Below are 10,211 nucleotides of genomic sequence, written 5' to 3' on the forward strand. Positions count from 1 at the left end.
TTTTTTTTTTTGAGATGGAGTCTCGCTCTGTCACCCAGGCTGGAGTGCAGTGGCCTGATCTCGGCTCACTGCAAGCTCCGCCCCCCAGGTTCATGCCATTCTCCTGCCTCAGCCTCCCGAGTAGCTGGGACTACAGGCGTCCGCCACCTCGCCCGGCTAGTTTTTTGTATTTTTTTTAAGTAGAGACGGGGTTTCACCGTGTTAGCCAGGATGGTCTCGATCTCCTGACCTCGTGATCCGCCCGTCTCGGCCTCCCAAAGTGCTGGGATTACAGGCTTGAGCCACCGCGCCCGGCCTATATGTGTAGTATTTTAAGTGATAATATTCAATTTTTTTCTATCAAAAATAATACTAGTGAATATATCATTGTAACTTCAAATTTCAGCCCATTCCTTTTTTTTTTTTTTTTTGAAACAGTCTTGCTCTGTTGCCCAGGCTGGGTGCAGTGGCACAGTCTCAGCTCACTGCAGTCTCCGCCTCCCAGGTTCAAGCAGTTCTTATCCCTCAGCCTCCTGGGTCGCTGGAATTACAGATGCGCGCCACCATATCTGCCTTTTTTTCTTTTTTTCTTTTTTTTTTTTTTTTTGTATTTTTTAGAAGAGACAGGGTTTCACCATATTGGCCAGGCTGGTCTTGAACTCCTGGCCTCAAGTGATTGGCGTACCTCAGCCTCCCAGAGTGCTAGGATTACAGGTGTTAGCCACTGTGCCTGGCCCATATTTCTTTAGAATTAATTCCTAGGACTGGCCGGGCACTGTGGCTCACACCTGTAATCCCAGCACTTTGGGAGGCCGAGGTGGGCAGATCACCTGAGGTCAGGAGTTCGAGACCAGCCTGGCCAACATGGTGAAACCCCATCTCTACTAAAAATAAAAAATTAGCTGGGCATGGTGGTGGTCTCCCGTAGTCCCAGCTACTCGGGAGGCTGAGGCAGGAGAATCTCTTGAACCCGGGAGGTGGAGGTTGCAGTGAGCTGAGATCACGTCACTGCACTCCAGCCTGGGCGACAGAGTGAAACTCCGTGTCAAAAAACAAAAAAAGAATTCCTAAAAGTAGAATTGCCAGTACAGTGTATTCATCTGAAGCCTTTGACTGTGTTGCTCTTACAAAAGCCTCACCTATCATTGTTTACCCAGCAGTGGACAGGGGAGCAAGTGGCCCATTTTATAGAAGTTTAGAGCCTTTCCAGGGAGGGCATAGTCAGGTAACCACAGCAGGTGAGGCTGACCAGTGTGTGCCTCTCTCCATGGCCTAGAACAATCACCATGAGGAGAACATATCTTCAAAGATGAAGGGCCTGAATGGGAAAGTGTCAGACCTGGAGAAAGCTGCAGCCCAGAGGAAGGCGAAGCTGGATGAGAACTCGGCCTTCCTTCAGTTCAACTGGAAGGCAGACGTGGTGGAGTCCTGGATCGGTGAGCACTGTCGGAAAGGCCCAGAAGAGCCTTCCCAGAGCTGCTCTTTGTCTCCTTCCATGTCATTGGTTTTCTTCTTCAGAGAAGAAACTGATCAATTGTGGGCATGGCAGAGAACCTACTACCAGGGTAGACCACTGACTGCCAGCTAGGAGGAGACAGTGTCCTGAGGCCAGAGCTGCCGGAACTGGGCTGGCACCAGGGTTAATAAAAGCCTGTAAATGCTGCTGCAAGCAGAGATGGCATAATGTGACGTCATGACATGAACAGAGTGGGCACAGCAAAGGCACCACTAGCTGCCCTGGTCGGGCACCACCCAGCTCCTGGGTGAGGGGAAACTGGGTCCTGATATCGGGGTCCCCGTGTCCTCGGTAGTCCTGGGTTGTAATAATAGCAAGTGAACTAGAGAACAGGCTACAAGGAGCTCCTCATGGCACAGATGGCGGCCAGGCCTGGGTGCAGGGAGGGGCCCGCTAATGTGGGTTCTGAGGCTGCAGTTAGGAATATTGGAATTTATGTGTACACAAAAAATGGTTTGTCTGGGTTTTGGCTTTTTTCTTTTGTAATCCATCTCACTCCACTGAGGAGGGTGGTATATTTTCCACACTTGGTTTTCTAGGTGAAAAGGAGAACAGCTTGAAGACAGATGACTATGGCCGAGACCTGTCTTCTGTGCAGACGCTCCTCACCAAACAGGTCTGCCCTGCCCCTTCATTGGTTGAAATGTATGCAAATAGCATCTCCTGCGAGATGACTGGGGACGTCTTTCACTGACGCATTTAACTATCTTCTATTAGCCCCTGGGGATCAGCAGGATAAAGATCCTGTCCTGGTCCTCAGAGAGCTTCCAGACTAACTGGGGAAGCAAACACAGAACCAGGCATCTCTGCAGCAGCCTGCTGGGTGCTGATGGGATGGGCACTGCAGGGGCACTCCCTCAGTTCTCAGCAGGCGAGGGTTGAAGGGGCAAGCCCTCCTAAGCGAAATCATGAGGGGTGAATGAAAACGGTCAGGGAGAGAGGCAGGGCGAGTGTTCTAGGCAGAGCTGGCAGGGACCCCTGGGGCAGAAGAGCTGAAGGCTGGGGTCAGGGAGGTGGGAGAAGGCTGCCGCAGTGATCTGCGGGCTGAAGGAGAGCAGGAAAGGGGGCGTGTGTGACCCAGTATCAGCAGTGTCCAGGCAGACAGTTTGGCTTGGGCATCTGGGGGACATGCTGGCGCCATCTGAGTCGAGGCACCTAGGAAGAGCTAGTTCCAGTCTTGTGGAGTCACCACAAATTGGCTTGTCACTCCTTGTTCAGGAAACTTTTGATGCTGGCCTCCAGGCCTTCCAGCAGGAAGGCATTGCCAACATCACTGCCCTCAAAGATCAACTTCTTGCTGCCAAGCATGTTCAGTCCAAGGCCATCGAGGCCCGGCACGCCTCCCTCATGAAAAGGTGGAGCCAGCTTCTGGCCAACTCAGCCACCCGCAAGAAGAAGCTTCTGGAGGCTCAGAGTCACTTCCGCAAGGTGAGGATGGGGCCACGTGAAGCTTAGCTGGCCCACAGCTCAGGGAAGGAAGCCCACCTTCTGTCTGCCCAACTCTGCCCCTCCCCCGTGAGGAAGCTGTGAGCTCAGTGCAGAGCTTTCGAACATGGGTGTGGCGTCAGTTAAAACCAAGGCAAATGAGAGGGCCATGTGAGATCGACATTCAGAAGCACACAGGACAGACTGAAGACAAGGGCAAAGGGTAGGAAGGGGAAAAAAGGCTGGTGAAGACTTGAAGAAGGGGGAGCAGGAGACAGGAGCAGAGGGGAGCTGTGTGCGCCTCTGATTCCCAGGAACCGCCCCGCACCCCACCTCCTGCACTGGGTCGGCATGTCCAGCCCTGACGACTCCGCTAACTCAGTCACTTCTGCTTCCAGGTGGAGGACCTCTTCCTGACCTTTGCCAAAAAGGCTTCTGCCTTCAACAGCTGGTTTGAAAATGCAGAGGAGGACTTAACAGACCCTGTGCGCTGCAACTCCTTGGAAGAAATCAAAGCTTTGCGTGAGGCCCACGACGCCTTCCGCTCCTCCCTCAGCTCTGCCCAGGCCGACTTCAATCAGCTGGCCGAGCTGGACCGCCAGATCAAGAGCTTCCGTGTAGCCTCCAACCCCTACACCTGGTTCACCATGGAGGCCCTGGAGGAGACCTGGAGGAACCTACAGAAGATCATCAAGGTACACCTCCCGCTGCCCTCAGGAGCTGCTCGGCCTCCCAGAGCCCTTGCTGGGCCCTGCTCAGAGCCCACACTGAGTAACGACAGGACAGGGCAGGAGGAAGGAGCATGGTTTCATCAGAAGTTTCCATTTCTTTCTGTTTTCTTGAGACAGGGTCTCTATCACCTAGACTGCAGTGCAGTGGTGCCAACATGGCTCCCTGTAGCCTCAGCCTCCCAGGCTCAGGTGGTCCTCTTTCCTGAGCCTCTTAAATAACTGGGACTACAAGCACATGCCACCACGCCTGGCTAATTATTTTAATTTTTGTAGACAGGGTGTTGCCATGTTGCCCAGGCTGGTCTTGGAACTTCTGGCCTCAAGCAGTCCTCCTGCCCAGGCCTCCCAAAGTGCTGGGATTACAGGTGTGAGCCACTGTACCCAGCCAGAAGTTTCCAGTTTCCTTTTTTTTTTTTTTTTGAGACAGAGTCTCAAAGGCTGGAGTGCAGTGGCCGGATCTCAGCTCACTGCAAGCTCCGCCTCCCGGGTTCACGCCATTCTCCTGCCTCAGCCTCCCGAGTAGCTGGGACTACAGGCGCCCGCCACCTCGCCTGGCTAGTTTTTTTTTTTATTTTTTAGTAGAGACGGGGTTTCACCGTGTTAGCCAGGATGGTCTTGATCTCCTGACCTCGTGATCCACCCGTCTCGGCCTCCCAAAGTGCTGGGATTACAGGCGTGAGCCACCGCGCCCGGCCAGAAGTTTCCATTTCTGACAGTCCAGCAACTCCCTGCTTGACTGGCCAGTCGCTTCCCCGCCAGGTCCACCCCTTCCTGAAGCACCTGAGGGGTGGGAACAGAGAAAGAACTACCAAGTGCTCTGAGCCGGCCTCATGTCTCCCAGCCTCCTTCCCCTCTCATCTTTGGGGAGGTTCCTTGCAGGGAGGCCACCTCCATCCATCCTGAGCCCATCTGTGAAGGAGGGGCTGGTGTCACTGCCACAGCAGTGCATAGCATCTGCCCCCCTTTGGCCCTCAGGAGAGGGAGCTGGAGCTGCAAAAGGAACAGCGGCGGCAGGAGGAGAACGACAAGCTGCGCCAGGAGTTTGCCCAGCACGCCAATGCCTTCCACCAGTGGATCCAAGAGACCAGGTGCCAGCCCTCTGGGGCCAGGGGGCAGCAGCATGTCCCTGCTATGCTTAAGCCCTGGAGAGCCTCCAGCCCCAAGGAGGTGGGGGTGCTTTGTGTAAAACCAGAGGCAGCCTGGGAATAAAGCTGGGCTGGCAATGCCTGGTCGTGTTTGGAGCCGGGAGTGGGAGCATAGGTAGAGCAGCCTCCCAGTGCTGCATGTCCCAGAGACCAAGTTGCTGGAGCTCCTGGATTGAGTGGGGCCACACAGGGTGTGTGATCAGCCCCAGCAGTGATTTGGCGACAGACGATGCAGGGTCTATGCATTGAGTACTGATGTTGTTGCTTTTGTTTTCCTTTCTTTCTTTTGTCTTCTCTCTGTCCCCCACCTCCCGATTGCTGCTGTTGTCCGGATACCACCTTGTCTCCTGGCTGCTTGGATCTGCTCTCCACAGGACATACCTCCTCGATGGGTTAATATTGTTTTCTTCCTTCTCCGGGCTTGTCGTGTGGGGTCTCGTGCGCTTGCCCCTCTGCCCTTGTCCTGTAGCCTGGCTTGTGGAGGATCCCGGGATGGGCCTTCCTGCCCAGGGCAGGCTGCACTTCCCCTCCCACCTTTCCCGTCACCTGACAAGGAGCGTGTTCCTTGCCCCATAGCCCATGGTCCCGGGTCCCCGATAGAGCCTTCAAGCCAGAGGGAGCTACCCTTGCCTCACTGAGCGATTCCAAGGGCTCACTTTGGGTAGTGAAGGTGATGAAGCACGAAGGCCAGAGCTGGAGTCCAGGGGCCCTGAGAACCCCCACGCCTGTCCAGTCCCCGGGCTCTGTTGGGCTCTCAGCGCTGCTTCCACAGCGTGTCCAACAGTGGTCAGTGGGCATGAAGCAGATGGCAATGTTGGGGGCTCAGGCAGGGTACAGTAAGTTCACAGCTGAGAAGGGCTGGGCACTGACACCTCCCAAGTAGCTGAGGCTGCCACTTGACTTTCCTGGGGTCAGGAAGGGTAAGAACTGACCGCCCTAATAGAAGGCAAAAATGCCCCCGTTATGATGTGATAGACAGGACGTGGGAGGAGCCCCAGGGAGGAGCAGAGCTGTCCCACCCAGTCCCGGCGGGGGCTTCTCTGCTCAGCCTGGGGCCTCTCCCTGGGCGGGTCACCTTTGTCATCTGCCAAGCCCGCTGTGAAAGCCAGGGCTGGTGGGACTGGAGTGGCTTAGTCTGCACTCCTGAGGCTCAGCACACAGGCATATCAAGCCTGTATAGGCAGCCAGGAGAAAAATAGACCCCTCCAGCCGGGCCACACATTCTGATGGCAGAGCAGCTGGGGACGTAGGGATCGCAGTTTCCGGCCTGTGCCCGTAGGACACCCTGGCCACCTGACTCCCCTCCCTGCCCCATGGCTGTGTCTGCTGGTCTTGTTCTTGTCTCCATGAGGTCATGAGGTGCCACGCTCCCCTCACCTTATGGCTCCTTCCAAGCCCTGCCCTTCTTGCCCATTCCTAGTGTGAGGTGCCTGGGGTGAGCCATTGGGCCTGCTGCCTCCAGGTACCCGCCAGGCACCAGGTTGCCCTTGCCTGCGCCCTGCCAGCTTGGGCCTTGTATGTCTGTTGCAGTGTGCTCTTGCCTCCCCTCCCTTTGGTGTATTCATTTGGTTTCTTTTCTTTGACTAGCATAGCATATCGTCGAGTCATTCGTGTCTATCAGTATGAAGTTGGGGATGATCTGTCTGGAAGGTTTTTCTCCTTATTTCTCTTCTTACCTCACTGTGGCTTTACTGATGCACTCTTGACATCCCCAGGCGGCTCCACCCTGACTAACCTGCCGCCCTCGGCCGCTTGGGAAGGAGGGGTCTGTCCTCCCACTGCACCGGCACCCAGCCTCCTGCCCCCAGGTCCTGGGGGGCATTTTCCCCGGGGGGACATGGCGTGACTGTGAGTCTGACCTGCTGGGGTAGGAGGAAGCCTGGTGCCTTGCCTTGCTAGAGCACTCTGAACTTGGGGAGATTGCAGAGCTAACCCCAGCTCACTGGGTTTTAAAAGGGTAGGCTGGGGCGAATGTGGGTACAGGGGAGCTTGGGCTAAAACCCCACCAAGGCCATACACCCTGTGTGAATCCATCCTTGCACGTCCCTAACTTGTTTGTCGTCTTTGTTTACTGGTAGCCTCTGTGACCTGGCACTGTGTTCTCTTGGGAAGGAGCTTCCCCAAAGCCCATCTGCTCTCAGAACTTGATCCTAGAGAGGAGGCTGCCTCCCTGACTGTGTCTAGAGGATGAAACCGGGATCTGGGGCTTAGTCACAGCCATCCCTCCTTTTGGCACAGTTGGTTGTGATCTCCCAGCACTCCACTTGTGTCCTTTGTCTGCAGGGTCGTGCTCTCATTCCCCCTAGAATGGGGCTCCCTCCTCAGGAACCTTGCCAGGACACTCCAGGGTTTCTATGGGGAGGCTGTCAGGTTCTCAGCCTCCCCTCTGCCCTGAGGTCTCCCGTCTGTCAGGTGTCAGGGTGTCCCATCCCCTCCAAGGCTGCAGAGAGGATGCTCAGACAGGCTTGCAGCTGCCCTGTACCCATGGGGGAATTTAAACTCCATTCCTGAGTCATCCTGGCCTTGGGAGCAAGACGAGTGGGCTCAGCCCTAGCCCACACCAAGGCAGCAGCTTCCCATCTCTAAAACGGGAGAAATGCTCCCTGCCCTCCCTGGATTCCTGGGGCCCATTAGATAAAGATGGCCAATTGCAGTTAGGTTCAGTTCCCTTAAAAGGAATGTGAGGTTGCCAGGCACTGCTCTGAGAGAAGGTTCATTCTGAGCTCTCGGCCAGCTGGGAGCAGGCCCTTTTCCTTACTGTCCTTCTGTGTCTAGGTCCTGCATGGTGGAGGAGTCGGGGACCCTCGAATCCCAGCTTGAAGCTACCAAAGTAAGTGCCCATGGGGCTGTGGCCCAGCAGAGACCCCTCACCCAGCCACCCCCCAGGCTACCCCTTCCCTTCCTGGTTTAAAGTCAGGAACCAGATGTGCTATTGTACTCTTTTCCCTTGGTCTAAAGCAGTCTAGGGCTCTTCTCTCTCTCTCCTTTTTTCTTTCTTTCTTCATGGAGTCTCATTCTGCCACCCAGGCTGGAGTGCAGTGGTGCGATCTTGACTCACTGCAACCTCCATCTCCTGGGTTCAAGCGATTCCCCTGCCTCAGCCGCTCCCAAACAGCTGGACTACAGATGTGCCAGCACGCCCGGCGAATTTGTTTCTTTTTAATTATCCTTTGAGATGGAGTTTCACTCTTGTTGCCCAGGCTGGAGTGCAGTGGGCATGGTCTTGGCTCATTGCAACCTCCCACCTCCTGGGTTCAAGTGATCCTCCTGCCTCAACCTCCCAAGTAGCTGGGATTACAGGCGCCCACCACCACACCTGGGCCGTTTTTGTATTTTTTGTAGAGACAGGGTTTCATCATGTTGGCCAGGCAGACTGGTCTCAAACTCCTGACCTCAGGTGATCTATCTGCCTTAGCCTCCCAAAGTGCTGGAATTAAGCGTGAGCCACCACACCTGGCCTAATTTTTATGTTTTTAGTAGAGACAGTGTTTTGCCATATTGGCCAGGATGGAGTTGCCATCCAACTCCTGATCTCCAGTGATCTGTCCGCCTCGGCCTCCCAAAGTGCTGGGATTATAGGCGTGAGCCACCACTCCCTACCGAGGGCTCTTCACTTTAAAGAAAGTCTGGGGCTGGGTGTGGTGACTCACGCCTGTAATCCCAGCACTTTGGGAAGCTGAGGCGGGTGGATTGCTTGAAGTCAGGAGTTCGAGACCAGCTTGGCCAACATGGTGAAACCCCATCTCTACTGAAAATACTAAATATTAGCTGGGTGTGGTGGCAGGCACCTGTAATCCCAGCTACTCAGGAGGCTAAGGTAAGAGAATCACTTGATTCTGGGATGCAGAGGTTGCAGGACCCGAGATCAGGCCATTGCACTCCAACCTGGGTGACAAGAGCGAAACTCCATCTGAAAAAAAATTAAGTCTTTGGACACAGTGGCCCACACCTGCCCCAAGTCCAGCATGGGCAATGTAGCAAGACCTTGTCTTAAAAATAAGGCTGGGTGCGGTGGCTCATGCCTGTAATCCCAGAACTTTGGGTAGGCCAAGACAGGCAGATCACTTGAGCCTAGAAGTTCAAGACCAGCCTGGTCAATGCAGTGAAACTTCACTTCTACTAAAAATACAAAAATTTGGGTGGGTGTGGTGGTGGGCACCTGTAATTCCAGCTACTCAGGAGACTGAGGCAGGAGAATCACTTGGACCCGGGTGGTTGCAGTGAGCTGAGATTGCCCCACTGCACTCTAGCCTAGGTGACAGAGTGAGACTCCATCTCAAAAAAAAATTAAAAATCTTTGGCCATTGCTTCCTGGAGTCCTCACCGCACTTATCCTCAGTGTGCACTGCCCCCTGGCAGGTCTACCAGCTGCTTTAGAACCCTCACATTGAAAGTCTCTCCTCCTGCTGAGGTGGTTGGGGTTTCTTCAGCTTCACCCCATCCCACTATTCCTATTCTAAAATGTTCTTGTTTTAAGAGGTCTCAGGCCAGGCCTGAAGCAGGAACCAGAGGGCAGTAAGTGGCTCCTGGGCTGGTGACTGAGCTGAGGGCCCCTGTCTGAGCATCTGTGCTCCCCGCCCCTGCAGCGCAAACACCAGGAAATCCGAGCCATGAGAAGTCAGCTCAAAAAGATTGAGGACCTGGGGGCCGCCATGGAGGAGGCCCTCATCCTGGACAACAAGTACACGGAGCACAGCACCGTGGGCCTGGCCCAGCAGTGGGACCAACTGGACCAGCTGGGCATGCGCATGCAGCACAACCTGGAGCAGCAGATCCAGGCCAGGTACCCGGGAGGGCTGTGGGCCAGGCTCAGCCTGGAGCCCAGGGAGGAAAAGACATGCTCACCTGCTGTGTGGAGGGTCTGCTCCCTAATTTCTGTTCTTCTTTCAGGAACACAACAGGTGTCACTGAGGAGGCCCTCAAAGAATTCAGCATGATGTTTAAGTGAGTTCAGCCCCACTCGCCCTGGCTGGGTGGGGGGTGTTCGGCAGCAGGGCTGTGTGCTGAGCTGCCCTCGGCTTTGTGCTGCAGACACTTTGACAAGGACAAGTCTGGCAGGCTGAACCATCAGGAGTTCAAATCTTGCCTGCGCTCCCTGGGCTATGACCTGCCCATGGTGGAGGAAGGGGAACCTGACCCTGAGTTCGAGGCAATCCTGGACACGGTGGATCCAAACAGGTAAGCCTTAGGCCGGGTGCTGTGAGCCTGCACCCTGAGCACCCACCTGCCCCTCCCTGCTCAGGCTCTTGCTCCTCCTCTCCTAGAGATGGCCACGTCTCCCTGCAAGAATACATGGCTTTCATGATCAGCCGTGAAACCGAGAACGTCAAGTCCAGTGAGGAGATCGAGAGCGCCTTCCGGGCCCTCAGCTCAGAGGGAAAGCCTTACGTGACCAAGGAGGAACTCTACCAGGTA

At 55.1% G+C, this 10,211-nt stretch overlaps 1 protein-coding gene across 9 annotated transcripts in view; it reads left to right on the top strand.

Annotated features, from left to right (window-relative positions):
- The window catches only part of LOC105463988 (spectrin alpha, non-erythrocytic 1), an 85,970-nt gene that overhangs the window by 75,052 nt on the left and 707 nt on the right, over positions 1–10,211 (top strand). For 4 of the 9 annotated variants that reach the window (XM_071078416.1, XM_071078414.1, XM_071078415.1 and 1 more), the window contains 12 exons: positions 1,256–1,415; positions 2,035–2,111; positions 2,714–2,923; positions 3,319–3,615; positions 4,627–4,739; positions 5,171–5,188; positions 6,384–6,446; positions 7,572–7,626; positions 9,383–9,579; positions 9,687–9,740; positions 9,828–9,974; positions 10,061–10,208. In XM_071078416.1, the coding sequence (XP_070934517.1) occupies positions 1,256–1,415; positions 2,035–2,111; positions 2,714–2,923; positions 3,319–3,615; positions 4,627–4,739; positions 5,171–5,188; positions 6,384–6,446; positions 7,572–7,626; positions 9,383–9,579; positions 9,687–9,740; positions 9,828–9,974; positions 10,061–10,208 (1,539 nt within the window). The remainder of the gene's footprint in view (positions 1–1,255; positions 1,416–2,034; positions 2,112–2,713; positions 2,924–3,318; positions 3,616–4,626; positions 4,740–5,170; positions 5,189–6,383; positions 6,447–7,571; positions 7,627–9,382; positions 9,580–9,686; positions 9,741–9,827; positions 9,975–10,060; positions 10,209–10,211) is intronic. The other 5 variants (XM_071078418.1, XM_071078419.1, XM_071078421.1 and 2 more) reach the window with 2 other exon arrangements.

This window comes from Macaca nemestrina, chromosome 14 (genome assembly GCF_043159975.1).
Source record: "Macaca nemestrina isolate mMacNem1 chromosome 14, mMacNem.hap1, whole genome shotgun sequence".
Taxonomy (NCBI): Eukaryota; Metazoa; Chordata; class Mammalia; order Primates; family Cercopithecidae; genus Macaca; species Macaca nemestrina.